This window comes from Platalea leucorodia (assembly GCF_965183815.1).
Source record: "Platalea leucorodia genome assembly, chromosome: 6".
NCBI lineage: Eukaryota > Metazoa > Chordata > Aves > Pelecaniformes > Threskiornithidae > Platalea > Platalea leucorodia.
The window spans coordinates 73,728,747-73,747,796 of NC_138828.1; the positions used below are offsets into that span (position 1 = coordinate 73,728,747).

A 19,050-nucleotide genomic window follows, 5' to 3' on the forward strand; every position below is an offset into this window, starting at 1 on the left:
AGTATATAAACGCTGATGGATGCTTGCAGAAAACGGGTTATTTGTACTATTTCACCCCCTTCTGCAATGTTAGATTCTACAAAACAAAAGGAAGTGTTTGAACCACTATTTGGATTTTCAATCTACACATGGTGATAAATGTGAGATTGCAGAATTCTTCTGTGCATATCATTCCTTTCAATTTAATGCACCTTTGGTAGCAGTAGTTGCAAAAAAAAAAAAAGTTATCTAATCTAAAGCATTAGAGGGCTTAATGGCTCTTGTATTTCACACTTAAGAGTGCTTATGGAACAGTGATGTTGAAGGCCACTAAGCAGGAGAATTTCATCGGTTGCTTTATTTTCACTGGGAGACCTCAACCAATTCATTTAGACCTCTCAGGGGGCAGAGGAATGAGGAAAGCATGGTGTATGAGAAAAACCATCCAGCTCTTTAATAGTTGTATGGCATTTTAAATTCTCAGATTAAGCAGCTAAGCGTCTTTCACAACACCCACCAAGGCAGGCCGCAGTGTACGCCCGTGCAGCTTATAGCCAATCTTGGATACTAATGCAATAGTGCCAGGCTCCTTCCCTTCCATGGGAGCATGGAACAACGCTTCGTGTTCATAGGGATCAAACTTGGCTCCGACAGGATTCAGTCTGAGCAGGCCATGTTTTTTAAACACTTTCTGAATCTGTACTTCTGTCATAACAAGACCTTCATATAAGCTCTTCAAGTGAGGATTTTCGTCCTTAATTTCTTCTTTCGGAACACTTTCGGTTGCTTTCTCCAAAATGTCTGCAACTTCTAGTAAGTCCTTACAGAAGCTCTGAATCCCTAAAAAGAAATAAAAGACAAGGGAATGGTATTAGTCCACTGAGGGAAACAAGCGTTAAAAAATACAAAACCCAAACAAACACAACCCCAAAACCTACTGCAATAATCTGTACTCTATTAGATTTTTAACAAGATACGCGATACTGTAACATTTGGGGTAAAATGTCCTTCCCAATTTTACTTGACGATACAGAACTATTAAAGATACCTCGAAATCCACACCACCTCCTCTAGTTCTATGGAGATAATGCATTTCAACTTAATACTTAAAAGAGCTAAAGCTATGCCAGTGACCTGACATCATTAACAGTTAAAATTCTAACTGAAGTTACCAAAACCTTCAGATGGCTTAATGTAATTTCCCCATTCTCTCTCATCCTGGGATTTACCTGAAGTTCAAAGCATTATGTTGCCCTATTCCTGCCCTTCAATCTGATGTGCTAAAAATATTTGCAGAAGAAAAACCATGTAGTCAGACTGATGAGGAGTCCAAGAGATGAACAGGGATTCTTCCTTGAATGAAAACTCACACCTCTCCCTCCAGCTACAAACCACTTCTACAGGCTCAGAAGCTGTGCCTTGTGCAGACCGAGCAACTCCTAAGCTAACAACAGTCCGTGTCCTGAAGCTGTTCTTTGGCTCACACTAAAAGAATCTGGACTTATCTCACTTAAGGCAAACTGTCTCTAAAAATCATGATGATTCAGTAGAATAACACATTTCTACGTAGAGCTAAGCCAAGGACAAACTGCACTCCATTTTGGTAGCCTTGTTCTTTTTTTTTTTTTTTTAAGCCACAGCCAGCCTTTTTAATTCTAGCTCACATTTTAAATGTTTTTTTTTTCTTTACCAAGAAGCAATATGAGCATTACCAGAGGACAAGTCTTTGGTTTAAACAAAAAAACCCCAAACAACTACGGAAGCATCTTGCAAGATCTATAGGGATCAGCCAGTTGTCAGGAAAGGGTCACTTCAACAACTGCACAACTCCGTAGAGACTTGAGCTCTTTATAGAACAGTAACTAACAGTGTCCAAGTAGTTCCAAAAATATGAACAAATGAATCAAGGTTTTAAGTTAAAACTAAAACTGTGGTTAGGGCTGAAGTGTCCCAAACATAGATTAACTAGCTGTCTAGTGATCTGGATCAAACCACATCATAACCAAACTCTTTCTTCAGAAGGTGGTTTGGTTTGGTTTTTTTTTTGCGCAAGTTATCTCTGCAGATATCTGTGACTGCATCTCTGTGAATTTATGCAGGTCTCAGAATTTAGTTTTTCTTCCTTTAATGGAAAAAGCAGTCAAATGATAAAACTTACAATCATGCAGATTATCTGTAATTTAGTTTTCACAAGAAATTTTATTTGAATATTTATTTCTATTGTAGCATCTCTGAGCTCAGACATGAAAGTCCTTCTGCACTAAGGAGCATATTAGTGAAACAATGTTTATTGAAAAATAACTTCAGGATGAAGCATTCAAACATCCATGAAAACAGTACAAGAATACTATGTAACTGAGAAATGCATTTTCTTACAGTACACATTAACTGAAGACCCTGCATTCAGAAATTAAAACTTCTGTATTCAGAATTAAACTGTACAGCTATGTATAGTGTGTGGCAAAAAAGGTCAACTCATTTTTCAAGCCAGAGTGACAGTCAAACACTAAGATGATACAGCACTCTTGTGCTGCAGTATTTGCATACAATTTCTGTTTTACAGATTTGGGTTTGAACTGTCAAAAAGCTAAATCAGACGTCAGTAGCCTGGCTCTTGAAGAAAGATGTGCTTCTAGCACTCCTTGTAGCCAGTGACTGTACATTCCTACTACTGAAAAGAATCCACCTGTGTAAATGTATTACTTCTATTTGAAAGCTACGGCCTTCAACAGAACAGGAAAGTTATTCAAATATAAAAGGCTAAAAAAATCCAAACAAAAAACCAAAAAAGAACCAAACCCAAAACAAACACCAAGAACAAAAAAACCCAAACCAGAAGAAAAGCTAGAATTCCATGCTCTTCGTGCAGTTTTTTTGCAGTCAGTTCTGAGACCAAAGTGTGTGAAAAAGGCAAACTTCAGGCTGCAAACCTTACTGAAAAATTTACTACTGCAGTACATGTTGCTGGAAATCAGATAGATACCAAATTTAAAGAAAATGTCAAGTTGTTGACTTTACCAGTTTAAGTAAGTCTTGCCCTTGTCTAGTGAGATGATTACAGTTCTGATGCAAAGCGAGGAACCGTTCAAACATCTCTGCCTCAAATACATTTTTTAACCAAGCAGTCAGAATCACTGGGAAGTACAACTTGTCAAAACTGTGGGCCAGTCAGCTCAGTTTTCCAGGCTTTGCATTTCCTGGGTCTTATGAGTATACACAAAAGGAGCCTCCACTGACCATATAACTTTGCCTCTTCTACCAGTTTCTGGCTTCTTTGCCTCACGTTTTCTGCATCCGCCAAGGCACGCTTGTACTTGTCCTAAAGAAGAAAAACCAGTAACAGAATAGATTTCATTCCTGGTGGTTGGGTAGTTGACAATAATTCAAAACAGCATATTCAGTATAAAACAGCATTTTAAACAGTTACATAGCCTAAACCCACCATCTAAAGAGTAATCTGAAGACAACATGCCAATTATCACAGCATCCTTCCTACCAAGGCAGACGTTTGCTTCACTTTAGTGCAGACAGAAGTGAGGGAAAGGAAATAAGATGGGTTTCCAGACTCTCAGTATTTGTTAACAGATTAGCTGGAAGAAATTTTTAACTCTACGGATATATCAAGTTTTATGAATCAAAGATTTCTGCTTCTTCTGATGTGTGTTCACAGAAAGCCTTCATCACTCATAAGGTATTTTGACACTACGGCAAACGAGATTCAACCCAGCCATGACTTTCAAACCAGCTCTTCCCTCTCCATACATACCACAGAGTGTCCTCCAGTTTTTTCAAACTTCAAAAACTATGAAGTCTAACTCCTCTTACTCAGGTTAAGTTGTGGTCTGTTCCTAGCAATATGGCCATCTAGCAGCAGGTGTACTAAGAATGAAATTCAATAAACTTAGGCACTTCAGGTTGAGTGCTTCACCACCTAACCCAGAACTCCATGTTGGGCTTCCACTCTGAATATGCTGGACCTCCACGTGCTAGTGAAGAATCTCAAAACAGAATAAAAATAGTCAATGAGTTGACTGAAGAGCCACGCTAGGTAGCCAATAGCAAATGCTGTCAACAGAGATGTTAAATGACATCTCAGCTTTGTCCTTCAGTGCTTTGGGAAGGGCAACAGAAAGGAAACTCAGTCCACTTATTACCCAGAGGTGCTGCTTCTATAGAAGGTTCTGGGCTACCTCTCAAAGTCTCAAATGCTCTAGAAAGACATTTTATGTAAAGCACTCATCCAGAAAAGCAACGCCTTTGTTTAATCCACGCCTCCCACCTCTCAGGGCATCCTTCACCCTTCTGCTGAAGTCATGCACGGGAGAGAATGCAAGGTACATTAGGCCAAACAGAGGGAATGTGACGCTTCAGCCTTGTGTTTGAAGGGCTCTCCAACAGAGAGGGTTTGAAACTTCCACTTCCTAAGTATGTAATAAGTACACTATTATATAAAAGCTAAGCATCATTAACCCCGACCTTTGAAAAGTCAGCAGCTGTTTTCAGAAAGCCTACTCTTCGCACACACAAATACACACATCAAAGACACACTCAAACCCTTCCATGGGCTTGCAAAAATTGTTTCTCCACTGAGCAAGACCTAAGTGAACTGAAGTCAGCAAAACTCAGTAACAAATTTGCAGGCTGGAAAAGGTCCAATTCCATCCAGAAATCGGAAAGAAACTATCAAAAATCTTAATTTTGGACCAGGGATGCATCTCAGGTCTTGTAGTACATCTATTCTTAAGTTTAAAGAAATTATAGCAGATTTTTACTCAACAACTGTATCCAGACTGTGCTCTGAGAACCCATAATGAACGCTCTTAGGTATTCAGTTTGTAAGGTATGCAACTTGATGACCAAAAGACACTTACAGTAACTTCTTTTAGTTGTTCTTCCAGTTTGGCCTTTTCTTCAGTTAACATTTTTTCAGCAGAGCTGGGTTCAACCTTCTGTTCATTTTGGCTCTGACTCTGGTCCTCTTCCAAGTTCTGCCCAGTATTTTTCTGTTGTGTTGCTACACAAAGCAGTCGTGGAGAAGTCCTAAGGCAAGATCATGGACAATATTAATCAGCTGCTTACTTTGTAAGATATTAGCATTTGCTGGACATACTGGACACTTTATTTGATACGTCAATGTCTACAAAATTCTCACATTAAAGCGCAAATACATACAACAAGTCTAGGTCTGTGAAAACTGCTTGCAGAACCTTCATCAGAAGTAACTGAACTTAGTCCGTCTAAACTGTTGCAAAAAAGAACTTTGCTGCAATGTAACAACCACTGGGCAGCAGCTTGTAAGTGTCCATTATGTTCAGTTTATAAAGCCTCAGTGCTTTTAAGTGGAATATGAGCACAGTACTTTATGAGGAAGCAAATCCAGCTTATGTGATGCAATCACTTGCAACAGTCTCTCAGAAAGCACACCAATGCGAACAGCGATTTGCCGCTGATTGCTAGAGAGCAACGGAAAGGCACCTTCTGTCACTGCTGTCTCTCATTGCTATATCGCAAATATCACGTCGAGAACGGGCCAGCCTCCATGAAGATGGCTATTCATCCCTTCCTAACGTTTCTTAGGCTGAACTGGCTGAGCTACCTGAGCAAACCGGTTCAGGGACGAGGCGGGTGAATCGGCGCCGCAACGACAACAGGCGGGATCCCTGCACGCCACATCAAGACGTCAGGCCTGGCGGCCTTCATACTCAAGACCGGGCCAGGAGGCCCCCGCAACGCCTGGCCGGGCCGCTCTCCCGGGGGCGGGTAAGGGAAGCCAGCGAAGGGCGGCGGGGATGGGGGCCGGCACCAGCCCGTCCCGGCTGTCGGAAGGGGCTCCCCGGCGCAGAGCCGGAGGGCGGGAGCTCGGGGGGTGAAGCAGCCCAGCGCGGCGGGGCTGGGCCCCGCTCTCCTCCTGGCCCGGCCCGGCCGGGCGATGGCGAGGCGGTGAGTGCGGACCCGGAGGCAGACCCGCCCCGAGGCGCCCGATGCAGGCCAGGCGGCGCGGCGCGACCCTCACCTCAGGGAGAAGCTCAGCAGCGGGTACCGCGGGCGCAGCGCGCCCCGCACGCACTGGGCCACCGCCGCCATAGCGCCTTCCTGCCCACCGACCGCCTCAGCCCGCCCCTCCGGGCCTCCGCCAGGCCGCCGCCAATCAGCGAGCGGGCAGGTTAAGAGTGACGCGGCCGAGAACCAATCCGCAAGGCGGATTCCCGCCTCAGGGCCAAACAGGCGAGGCGGGAGGTGGAGCCTGCAGCTCTTCCGGGGCGCTGCGGAGAGCTCTCCTCGCCCCGCCTCCTGGGGGAAGGTGGCGCGCGGCGGGCGTGGCCGCGGGCGGGGCTCGCGCCCCGAGGGCCATTTTGTCCTGTGAGGGAGGCGGTGGGCGGGCTTGTGTTTGCCTTGAGCGGGTCGCCGCCGGGTCCTTGCGGCCCCTCCGCCGGCTGGCGGAGCGTAATGTCGGGAACGAGAGCCTGCGGGAGTTAGCAGGGCACTGGCCAAGGGCAGGCGTTGGTATTTTCCTGTCAAAACTGGTCAACGCAAGCTGGAGGCAGGATGGTGGCTGCAGGTGGTCCAGTCTAATGATCCGCATCTTTCCTGTGGAAGCTGTGACTGAGAAAGTTTGAAGATTGCAGCTCACTTTTTTATTTAACTGCTGAATAACCTTGTTATCAGTAATACCTTGTAGCGTCTGTCAATAGTTTGTCTGCAAACCTCCACATAGAGGTCTTCATCATATGTGTCTGTACGTGCTCGCTATAACTGCTGTATGCACTCTTGCTGGATAATCGTGATCTAAAATCTTGAGTTTTCATTAAAAGGGATAATGTTGCTAATCCACTGCTTCCAGATTTGGCCACCTGCTTGTGCAACCTGTTTGTGCAAGCGTCCCCTGTAACGGGAGGCTACGGAAACCCTGCTTGGTGATACTTTGATGACTTCTTAACTTCGGTGGTGTTGTCAATTAGTTTCTCATTATCCTGTTAAAAGGGGAAAAAAAAAGTCAAGGTCACACATTTATCATACAGTCCCAAAGTGAATGCTAGATTATTCACAGATGCTTGAACACCAGCTGTTAACCTGATTTTTGTACGCATTTTTGCACTTTCCAAACAAAATCTGAAGGATGGAGAAGATGCAGATTCCATAATGCAAATACTGTAAATGTTATATTCAAGTGTATAATTAAAGTATTACTAAAAAAGAAGGTGCAGAAGACGTTTCTGGCTTTCCGTGTGAGAATCACACAGAAGTTAGGACCTTGCGAAGTTCAATCACACTTTGGCAGAGTGCACTAAGTTTTCAGCATGGCCTTTATTTGGCAGGTTTGCTTGTCTATGATGCGTTGCGTCACGGCCTCTGCAGAAAGCAGGATAAACGGTATGACGAGGCCAGTGGCCTCATACTGTAACAACTGTTAGATCCCAAGCAGTCTCGCTGCCTCTTACAGTTACATGGATGTGGGTTTCTCCTGCCATGAGAAGAGCTAGAAACATACCAATAAACACTCTTGCGTGACAACAGGCGACAGCTCTAAGATAAGAGCCAAATGGTTTTGCAGTCCGTTGTTTTTATATTTTGGTGATGACTGTTTTGTCATGTGACGCTGGTACAGTCCAACGGCTTGCCTATACAGAACACAGCAAAGAAAAAGAGTGTATGCCATGTGCTGTCCATGCATGGAGTGGCTGTAGTGCTGTGAGTATTTGCTTTCTGGAAAGTTGATAAGCCACAAATTCCAAGATTCATCCTCAGAAATACTGAAAGAAGTAGAGGAAATCTGTTAAAGATGCTGATAATGCTGAGGAAGGATCAGAGAGAACAAGGAGGAAAATAGGAATAGCCATAAAGGATGATACCCACAGAAAGCCATGAGGAAATGAGACAGAGAAAGTAGATCTTTAGGTTTGATGTTTTTAAAATGTTTCCTGGAAAGATTATTGGTTCTTTACAAAACCTAGGCAAGCAATCTGCCTGTCTCATCTTTCTTGTCTGTTGTTTTTCCCTGACATCCTTAGCATGTTGCTTCCTGTTTCAGCCTTTCTTCATTCTCTGCTGCCTGCCATCTCTGGAAGTTGTGCTTGATTAATGATTGATCACAAAATCACAGAACTGATAACAAAAGGTTGAGAAAAGCCCATTGCCAGCATGTCTCATTAATAACCGAGTAAAATATATTGGACTTAAGATTTCTGAAACAAGTTCCTTCTTGTATTTGGACCCATTTACCCCAAATGACAGTTCACAGGCCTTTTGCAAGCAAGTTTTCAAGACACAAAATGAATTTTGTTGTGATTTTTCTCAACTTGAACAGCTGTCAAGAAAAATCCACAGCTAGCACAGATACTGATGAGTCAAGACTAAACACCATATGCAGCATGAAAGAAGAGCATGCAAGTTCTTGTGGAGCTTGTTTGCATCGTGACTGATGTTCGCTGTAAGTACTGTCGCACTGACCAAAAAAACCCAAACTTTTTCATGCCGTGTTCCGACTGACTTACACTATTGCAGTCCGTTCTGGTTTAATTGTAGTGCCACCTAGTGGGTTGGTTTGTTTTTTTTTTTCCCCTCAACTAATGAGTATTCAGGACCTGTTGCTTGACCTGGTTGGCAGTCACAGATGTTCAGTAACAAGCATAGTTTTGTTCTTGAGCAGTCCTCTCCATATCAAGCGGTCTTTTGCTGTTCACATAAATACCAGGTGTGAATATGATTTGATGATAAGTAATGCTTATCCTGAATTCTAAAACGTTAACAACCTGCTGCTTTTCAACTTGATGCGGTTAAAAGTGACCCTGACCTCTAATTTCTGTGGACTAGTGATAGAATCAGGTAGTCTGGATATAATTCCCATCTCCTCTAGTGATTCACTTTGTGGTCTTGTGCAGTTATTTAACCTCATATCCACATTTCTACAACTACAAATTAAGGGTAGTAATCTTCAGTACCTTACAAGACAGTTGTTTAGAGAGCATGAGGGAATTTCTGTGATATTTTGAAAATTCAGAATGTCAGCTGAATGATAAGTCTCTTTTTTTATTATTAACATTGCACTTGTGGTAAAGAGACTTGTAATCCTTCAAGATGAATAATGCCGTAAATGCAAGATTTGTGCTTAAAAAGTTAAATGAAAAATTAAGGCATTTCCGTTTCTCTAAAAAAAGAAAAAATCTAGTTCTGTCTCCTAATGCTAAGATATAGTCTATTGATATTCAGCCAGCAAAGAGAATGCCATTACATTTGTGTTTCAAATATGAATTGTATTATTAATGTTTTGACGGTAAAAGCAAAAGGATATCATCATATCTTCTCTGATCAGATATGTTGTATGTCATCCTAATCAGAATCAAATATTGAGCTATGGTGGGAGCAAGTGGAAAAACAAAATACCAAAAAATATCTTTGTAAATATTCTAGCAGTGACCTTTCAGGCCAGTTACCAGGAAATACTTAAATCAAATTAAAAGATGTTAATTTAGCTGTAAGATTGTTACTGAACTATTCAGACAAACTTGTTATTCATACCTGTGCCCTTTAGAAAAAATTACAGATGAGACCACTTAGCCATAGTATTCCGTAGTTCATTGTGTGAAGATGTCTAGTGTAAAATTAAAGGACTGATCCTTGTGTATAAAATAATAAAAAATTTTCCTCTCTAAGGATTATTGAGACTGCAGATCAGCTACACCCTGGACCATTTCAGACAGAGGACAATAAAGATTCAATCATTACTTGAATCCAGAAACTTTAAATCCTGAAATGCAGGTTGGGGGTGGGGGGGGAAGATAACCTTACTTTCTTTTAATTAGAGTGGTTGTAAGATGGTTAATCTGTATGTTCAGAATTTATAATTTTTAATGCAAACATTTTAAGAAATCTCTCCCAAGAGAGAATATGTAATACCTACTTTCTGCCTAGTTTCTCCTTAGGCTGAAAATACAGAATCATACATCTTGCTCTGATTATAAAGAGTACTCTCTGAGTTCCCACAGCTTTTTGCTAACTAGTTTGAAAGGTACATTCTGTAACTATCTTGTTGCCTGGAGAATGTTGTCGCTGTGTTGGAAATCTAATAGCTATACCCACAGGACTCTGAAGAGAGCTAATTAGAACAATTCAGAATAGCAAAAGTTCTGTTCCTGGGAGGACACTGAAGAGATCCTTCCCTAAAGCAGCATGCCACAATTTCAGAGACAATTTATTGTAATATTCCTGCATAAGTCATCTGGTATCCCAAGGATTTGCAAATCTGGCTATCTATTACGGTTTGTTTTCTTAGCCCTCATGTTATCAGGGGCACTCGTGTATGTCTTGTAACGTTCCTGGAGATATAAAAATGGAAAAACTCTGTCAATCAAGCATTGTCTATCTTACTTTAGTCTAGTTACCAGTCAGAACCAAGCTGTTCAAATGCACAGAAACAATCTTCTATCATGCTGATGTGGCTTTCCACCTTGAGACAAATTTGTTGAGCTTTCAGAGAAGTTTTCAAATCAATTGTGATTCTCTAAGTGTGGTGTCATGGATTTTCTTAATATTTTTCTTAAAAATAAATTGCTGCCTTTCAACTTACCAGAACAAGTTGATAGAAGAGGAGGTCAGCTCTCTTTTGTCGCATTCAGATTTGCCAGGAAGACAGCAGTTGTTGGTATCCATTTCTGTCCAAAGGCTAACAATGGAAGTGCTGTTATTGGAATGGTATTTTGACATTCAGATCTACACTTTTCTTTCTTTCTTAATTTTTCTTTAAGATTTGATGAATTAGTTGCTGCAGGCCCGTTTCTGCTGCCCTTGTGTACAAGTGATTTGTATTAGTCAAAGGGAATGTTGTACGGTGAAGGACTGCCAAGCCAGGTGCTAGGCAAATAGGCTGCCAGTAGCGCTGTAAAAGCCTGAGGCCTGGCTATTTATTGCTCAAGTGTGACTTGTGCAAATGTTTTTCCCTTGCTTTTTACATATTTTTTCTGATGACTGACAGGATGTTGAACTGCATGGTTGGTTGGGCCAGTGCACAGAGCTCTGTTTAGGCACGACGTTTTAGTGCTCTGATTCACAGTTCGGTCTCATAGGCAGGCTGTTCTTCGTGCACCCAGCTGGCTAACAAAGGAGGAGTGCTCATTCTGCTGACGTTGTGCAAGGGTATTGAAAAGCTATGAATAAAAGAAGCATAAAACAAAATTTAAAAGAATTATATTCTGCTTTTTTTTCAACTCCTGTAGAAAGCAGCAAAAGCTTTTAATTGTGTTTCTATGCATAACTAATGAGTGGGTGGATACTCCTGTGGGACCATTGCTGTGCTTCATTCATTGCTAATCTAGCTAGGTGGGTCTGGCCAGAATGGAGACAAAGAGTCCACCTAAAAATAGCTGGAGTGGGAGGGAATAAAAAGCTTCTAAAAATCTGATTGCCACATAAATAAGATCTACCTAACTACTTTTTGGTGCTTTATGTAGAGGTCACAGTCTCTGAACTTGGACTTTAACTTGTCCCTAAAATGAGTGCTTCACACTTTGTTCCCTTTCCACAAGCATCTGTGAAGGCACAACTTCAACCTCATATCATTAGACTGATGAAATTGTTTTGTCAGATTTTCCTCAAAATCAGTTGGGTTCTGATGCTGGTATCTGTGGTACAACTCCAGGTTTTGGAGTTTATTTGAATGTAAAACCTGTGCCAGGCAGGTACAGACAGAACTGAACGACAGCCCTTGGTTTACATCCACAGTACTTGCGGCCTGCTCAGAAAGCAAGAGCGTGGTTGCCTTTAAATTTTCTAATAGTTGTCACCCAAAGTACTTTCACTGCTGTTTTAAAGGTCACCACAGATTTATGAATCACATCAGGTTAATGTGTTATTAATCAGTCAGAAACCAGTTGAAAATTATTGGTTCAGCACTGTGAATGCTCTTGTGCTAGATGTTTATAGAATAAAATACCCGGAAGGGAATCTGTACTTCCATGCTGTGTGTTAAATAGGAATTTGGCTGCTGTAGCTGAAACCACATAGTCTTTCCCTCTGACTCCGTTACCAGCTCCTGGTCTCCGCCCTGTTCTCTGGTCTGACTGGACAAGCTGCTTCTCGTTGCCTTTACAGCCCGTTGTTGGTCCTTTGATTTTGCCCAGGCTTATGCTGTCCCTTCTCCTTTTTGCCCTTCTACCTTCTGCTCTGCACTTTCCATCACCATGTCTGCTATGTTTGGAGTGGAAGAGCCTCGTTACCACACTGCTTCCATCTCTGCTTACTCACTCGTTCTCGGGTTTTGCTAAAGCTATCCTTGCTTAAGATCTCATCAAGAGTTGTGATCAAGACTACCTTCACCTTTTTGATATTAAACATTGCTTCAACAGCACTGTGTTCATTTCTAGAGATGGTGTGATTGGTATCTCCTGCTCTTGTTCATGATACTAGTGGTGGTTGATAATTATGCTTGTGCTATGGTAAAGCATTAAGGTGGAGAATCCCTGCCCCCCTGTGGCTTCTCTTTTAATTCATCTTTATTACTGAACAAAGCAGACGCTTCCATTTCAAATTGCTTATAGCTTTTTTATGACTAGTGCTGTCTGTAGTTTATTAGACCACCTTTTTCTGCTTGCTTAATTTGTATTTTAAGTCTATTTTTAAAATGATATTTCTATTGTGTCTTTTTAAATATGTGTTTATTACTTTTCTGTGACTCCCCAAGTGCCTTGGCTGGCAAAGTCTTACTAAATAAAATTACTGTCAAGTTATAGCTATAAAAATCCACTCCCTCCTTGGAATGGGGTGTGCAAGTTTGGAGAAGCTGAGGGAAATGAGGAGTATAGTTATCTTGGAGTTATTTTAAGTGAAATGGAATAAATACATAATATTTGTTAAATTATTTTGCAGTTATGAACTGTTAATGTGTTGATCTTCCTAATTTTACATTATGCACGTAAACCAAAGGGTATATCTGTACTGTTATTACAATGATGTTTGTGGACAGATCCATTGAGACTAACTTTGTAGAAGCTGAATGCTGACAGTAGTCTGGAAGAACGAAAGAATTCTGTATGTGCTTGAAAACCTGCTTGAGTGTCACGGTATATTGTCATGCTAATTAGCTCTGAGCTGGTTGTGCTTCTGGAAAGCAACTAGTATCTGAGGCAGCTTGTATCTCATACAGCTCTGTACTACTCTGCAGGCACATTAGCGACTGTCTACACATGGATTTGAGAGCTTTTCTGTTATTTGGAACAGAAGGAGCTGCTTTGGACCGCTGGTTGTTGTTTTCCAGTAACAATTGTTAATACCTTAGTACAACACCAAGCGCATAAAAGATGTACAAACAAGAAGTTGAGGCTTCAGAGATAACTCTGAGAGCTGTAAAGTAGATGCTGTACTCTTCTGCCAGAAGACAGCATGACAAGACTCAGAGGATCTGTTCTCATGGTTCTCCATATTGCAAAGAACTGTTTCAGAGCCAGCTTTTCGGTAAACTCTAGCCAAACCACGTAGATCGTGTACGCATTTGGCCAGCGCAGCTATAAGCAAGGTCAAGCAAGAGCATAGCACAGGAAATATTTATCCATTAATGGCAATTTCCTTGTTACAGCTCATGGTTTGTAAGGAATCAGTTCCCAGTTGGGGGCAATTCTGAGGCAGCAAGCACATTTACCCAGCCTTTTACTTTTCAGATATTACCTGCCTTTGTAAGGGCTCTGCAGATCACTAGGTAAGTGCAAAATAATGCTGATAAAGTTAGGTGATGATTTAAGACACTCTCAGCTTTTCAGGCAGAGTCACTGAACGGGAGAGACAGGATACATTCATCTTCCTCTGTTTGCACCATGTGATGGGTTGACCCCGGCCAGCAGCAAGGCACCACCAGCCACTCACTTATGTCCCCCCACAGGAGGAATGGGGGAGAGAATTGGAAGGGCAGAAGCGAGAAAATCTCATGGGTCAAGATAAAGACAGTTTAATAAGTGAAGGAAAAAAATGAAAAAAAACCCAACCCACCAAGTGATGCAAAAGCAATCACACCTCTCACCAACAGACTGATGCCCAGCCAGCCTCTGAGCAACGACTGCCTTGGAAAGACTCCCTCCCCAGTTTTATTGCTGAGCATGACACATGGCGCGGAATAACCCTTTGGTCAGTTTGGGTCAGCTGTCCCAGCCATGTCTCCTCCCAGCCTCCTGTCTGCCCCCAGCCTCTTTGATGGGGGGGCAGAGTGAAAACCAGAGAAGGCCTTGGTGCTTTGCAAGCACTATTCAGCAGTAGCTAAAACATCAGTGTGTTATCAACACTGTTTTAGTCATAAATCTAAAACACAGCATCACACAGGTTGCTGTGAAGAAAATGAACTCCATCCCAGCCAGACCCAGTACATACCATAATAGATAGACCTGACCCTACAGCGGGATAAACACTGTGCTAACTATAAAAACAACTTGACTGCATTTGCGTCTTCTTACTTTCTTTAGTTAGAGTTAATGACATGTATCCAGTTGACATAGAGAAATACCAGTATCTTAAACTCCAAATACATTTTATGAAAGCTATAAGCAAAAAATTTCAAATGGAATGGCTGAAATTGTGCATCTGGTCTCTGTTTATGCACATAAATATTTTGATCTTCAGACGCATACTTCACTTGCAGTTCCAGAAAATTTGTAGCAGTCTGATCACTCTAAGACTGCATTTTACAGGGGCTGTATATTCATCATTTTTTGCTTGCATTTCATGATATATTTTCATTGTATATTTAGGTGAAATTCTAGTTTAGATAAATCTGCAGCCTAGATAAATATAAGCCTCTGGTTTAGAGAAACTTATTCCTGTAGAAATGTCTCTGTTTTCTTCTAGAAAAGTCTGTGCCCTGTGGCAAAATCTCACTCTGTTTAGGGACTTACTTTCTGGAATGTCATTTCTAGCATTCCTCCATTTGTCCTGTAAGTGCTCCTACTTTATTTGAACTCCTGTTTTTATGTGAAATTTGTTACATTTCTTTCTGGAAGAGAAGACCACTTGGAGCAGAGAAGCTGAGATGACATGTAATGTGGGATGGAGGAGGTATTAGGCTGGGAACAGTAATACATTATTAAAACCAAGCAGTGTTTTGACCAACAAAGGGTCAAGGGATAAGTTGAGTGTCAGGCTTCATTTTGTTTGGCCAGTGATGCCACTGTGGAACTTTTGTATCTGTCATTTGTCTGGCAGAAGAGTTCTCTGTTTTTTCCACTGTGTAAGTTACAAAACAAGCAATTCAGGTGCTAAATATGTGTAGTCCTGTTGCAGATACCTGACATACCCCACCTGGTCTCCAGCAGCTGTTCCAGACGTTCACAAGCCTTAGAAAGTCTTGTTTTGTTTCCACCAGCCCCATGCTGATGTCTCATTTAAAATGTTTTTAGATACCTATTTTTAGGCACCTGAATCACTTCTCAAACATCAGTTCTAGCAAATACATCTACAAAAATCCTGTAAGCCACAGTTCTACACCTACTATATCAGCTATACCATTGCAGTTGGTGTACAAGCTCCTCTGTGCATGTCAAAAGAAGACCCTATCAAATATATTTAAGGCCCAGCAAGTTGCTCTCTATCTTGCAGTCAGTATGCAGCTTTCCATCACTGGGGCTTGCCCTCCTGTGCATCCCCTGTGTTTGTGTGTCTGCTTGGCTCTTGGCAAAATTATTTATGCCCTTTCCAGTCTGCCTTCCACAATCTTCCTGAGGCCTTTGTTTGGCTCAGTATTCTGGCCTTCAGTCTGGTTTCCCTGGCTCTACTGTCATCTGCTTCACCCAGTATTATGACTCTTGCCAGTGGTTTACCCAGCTATTTCAGGAGATACCCTGTCTTTTGACTCTTGTGTTTTGTGCTCTGTCTTGTGAGCTGGCCGGAAATGTGAGGGTCACCATAACCTTGATTTGAGTCATCTGAGTGCATCCCTATGTCTCATGAGACAGGCTTTTAAACCAAACCATTGGCCTAAGAAGGTTTGGGATGCTCCTTAAGAGCCTCCTTCTGTAGCTTTGGATAACTAGTTCCTTCTAAGTGAATAGGAAGAAAGGTCAAATGCTTGCGATGAGTGAAAAAGTCGTTGAACCTCAGGAAGGACTTCATAAACCTTAGTGAAAGTTGAATTTGCTATTTTCATACCAGATCTTCAGCAAGATTTGTGATGATCCAAATGCTCATTGCTTATCCTTGATGTTTCTTGGGCTCTCTAACATTGGTGACAGAGATGAAATGCGTATATAGTACGTACAGAAATACATGTAATGGTCAGGTTAACATAGTGTCAGGATACTACCACGTCTGTTTGAAGAGCTTATTGATGTGCATCACAGACTAAACTGAACACTTAAAATTTATTTCCTTGTTTAGAAAGCATGTAGTGCTAGTATGGCATTACAAATATCTCTCTTCAGTCATGTCAAAGTTGGTGCATTTGTTCCTACTTGTTAAAAAAAGATAGTGTTGATTTATATGATTTAACCATAAATACTTACCTGGTGCTTGGACCATATTGAAAACAAACCCCACTGTATTGAAGAAGGAATGCTGCCCCATATGCCACACAGAAGTGGCAGCCAGCATACAGCAGATTGGGAAGAATTTACATTATTTTTCTAAAGTTTTGAAGTGAAAAGAACATACCTGTGAAAATATTTAAGTAATATATTCTTCTTATACCGTACCTTGTGTTCTGTAAATGCCTCTGAAAATCAATAAAAACAAATTGTACCTAATGTATTCTGTGTTTTGCAAGGAGGGCAAGCCTTTTCCCCTGATTTAATAATGTTTGGAAAAAAAGTCATTACACATAAAAATCCTATATTAAAAATAGTAATTCATGATGTTTTAATATCTTTTCCCCCTAGTTAAAGAAGAGTAGGAAGTATAGGACTGATTGTTTTTTACTGCTATGAGAGTATTTCTATTTTTTGACAGTAACTGCCATCAAGAATAACAGTAAAAAAAATATAAGCCATACTGAGTATTCCGCCACTGATGTTTTATGTCTACTCAGAGAAGGTAGGGTACAGACTATTGTTCAGCTGCAATAAAGTTTTCATTTTTATTGTGCAGAGCTAAATTTATCCTTGCTGTAATTTTTCTGAAATCAGCAGAGTTAGTTCTGCTAGGCATGAGAGTGACCTGCTCTGATTGTATTGCTGTTCTAGGAGAGACTACACTCGAGCGGAGTTTCTTCCCTTCAGCTGAATACACACATACACATAAATTGTGTTTACTTCCGCAATTGTTTGTATGGTTATAGCCAGCACAGATAGAAGAGCACTGTAACTTGAATCTGTGGCTTTCAGGTGGATGAGATAAGCTTTTGTCATTTCAGAGGAAGGATGCTGTTCCATATCACATACTTCATCTAAAATGCTTCACCACATACCTGATTAGGCAGAAGCCTTCTTTAGAAACAAATTGGGGTTAGTACTCATGAGATGTTCAGGCTTGATATTTTCTACAGAGTATCCAGAAATCAAGGACAGGGCAGGAGGGAAGGAGCTTTGATTTTTTTTAATAAATACGTTTCTAGCATTGTATCAGAATATGTTGTGGTTATGAAAGAACAGGTGTCACAAAAGAAAATAGGCTGATGGGAGTTTTTCCAAAGCTTCTATTTTAATGCAATAAATGTGTCAGAAAGGAATAGAGGAATATAAGGTTTACAGAGAAGTAGGACCAAACTGAGATGTGACATCCAGTTTCTATTTTGAGATTATTAATTTTCTCCCTAGTAGGCTGTACAGACCCAACTGAGCAAGTTCTCTGCAAACTGAAGATTCATAATTCACTCCCAACATTTCGTGTTCTGGTCTCCTTTGTATTGATGTGAAAATCTGGATTTTTAATAGAGCTGATTCATTTTTTTTTCCTCCCTTGGAAGTATCATGTGTCCAGAAATATATATGGTTCATTTCTGTGTCTGCTTATTTTTATTTATTTTTAATGGATTCTCTCACTCTCATCAGTAGCATATGTATGATACAGGTTGCCATGGTAAATATGAATTTTTTATTAACATCGTAAATATTAATTTAAAACATGAGAAGCTAGTAACTGAGATGTTAACACTGCTTTGGAGATTTTCCTGCTCCTGAGGTGACAGAAATTATATATGGAGTTAAAAATGTGAAAAGCAACATGTCTTGGGAAGGAGGTCCTGTTGTGATAGCACAGCAGCCTAAGGGCATGGAAACATAGGATATTTGGACTGTGAAGCAAAGACAATAGGAGGTCAGAGAGAACCTGCTGCAAGTTAATACTAGAGATGACATGGAACCAAGGTTCAAGTTTTAAACTCCTTCCTTACATTTCCAGACCATTTGTAGTCAGCTCTTTGCATCAGACTATGACCAATTGGCTCAGCTGAATCCAATATAAAAAAGGAGAGCGTGAAGAGACATGGTCAGCTTCAAGGCAGGGAGGGCACAGGGCTGGCCTTGCAAAGTTTCATCTACTTTACTTCTAACCGGGCTAAACAAGTAATTTTAGGCAGATTTTTGAAAACTCCCAGTTACCCAAATTTCACTGAGCTCAATGGGAGTTACCTGCCAGGAAGTTCTTGAAAATTCACTTTTCTAGATGTATCATATCTCTAAAACTCATGTCCTTCAGCCTCTGTTAGATTGTTTGTGAAATGAGCCCGATGATACAGTTTTCCTTCTTGAGAGATGAGGAAACGGAAGTATTTTTGGTGGTAGTTTTGTCCAATGGGAATTTTTTTCTGCATAACCTGTGCTTCCAGATGAATTTCTATTCATCCATGAAGTCCCTGGTGTTATGACTGAGTGTTAATTTTTCACTGTGGATTCACTTTTGGAGGAGAAAGTTATGAGGTTGTTGTCTTGCCCTGGGACTTTGACTCGTATTTGATGCTGTCACTGAAGAGTGATTTTAGAAGAAGCTACATGATGAGAGGTACTATCTTTCAGCTGATATGTTAAATTGAGGTCGCTTCTGTCAATGGCCCTCTTAAAAATCACCTCTGTGTCTTGTCAGACATTCCATTTCCCAGTGAAATTAATTCTAAAAATCAAGGACTGTGTCTGAGATATTATGAAGCCCATAATGGCGGCTCTGTTTGCCCTG

The 19,050-nt window shown here is 41.0% G+C and overlaps 1 protein-coding gene across 6 annotated transcripts in view; it reads right to left on the reverse strand.

The window, feature by feature from the left end:
• The window catches only part of GRPEL1 (GrpE like 1, mitochondrial), an 11,548-nt gene extending 5,462 nt beyond the window's left edge, over positions 1 to 6,086 (reverse strand). For 3 of the 6 annotated variants that reach the window (XR_014228511.1, XM_082315192.1, XM_082315194.1), the window contains exons 1-4: positions 5,993 to 6,086; positions 4,851 to 5,019; positions 3,217 to 3,298; positions 497 to 819 (exon numbers count right to left, since the gene is read on the reverse strand). Coding sequence is in view for 5 of the 6 variants with exons in the window: in XM_082315192.1 (XP_082171318.1) it covers positions 497 to 819; positions 3,217 to 3,298; positions 4,851 to 5,019; positions 5,993 to 6,063 (645 nt within the window). In the remaining variant the exon portion in view is untranslated. The other 3 variants (XM_082315196.1, XM_082315193.1, XM_082315195.1) reach the window with 3 other exon arrangements.
• Positions 6,087 to 19,050: the final 12,964 nt, after the last annotated feature.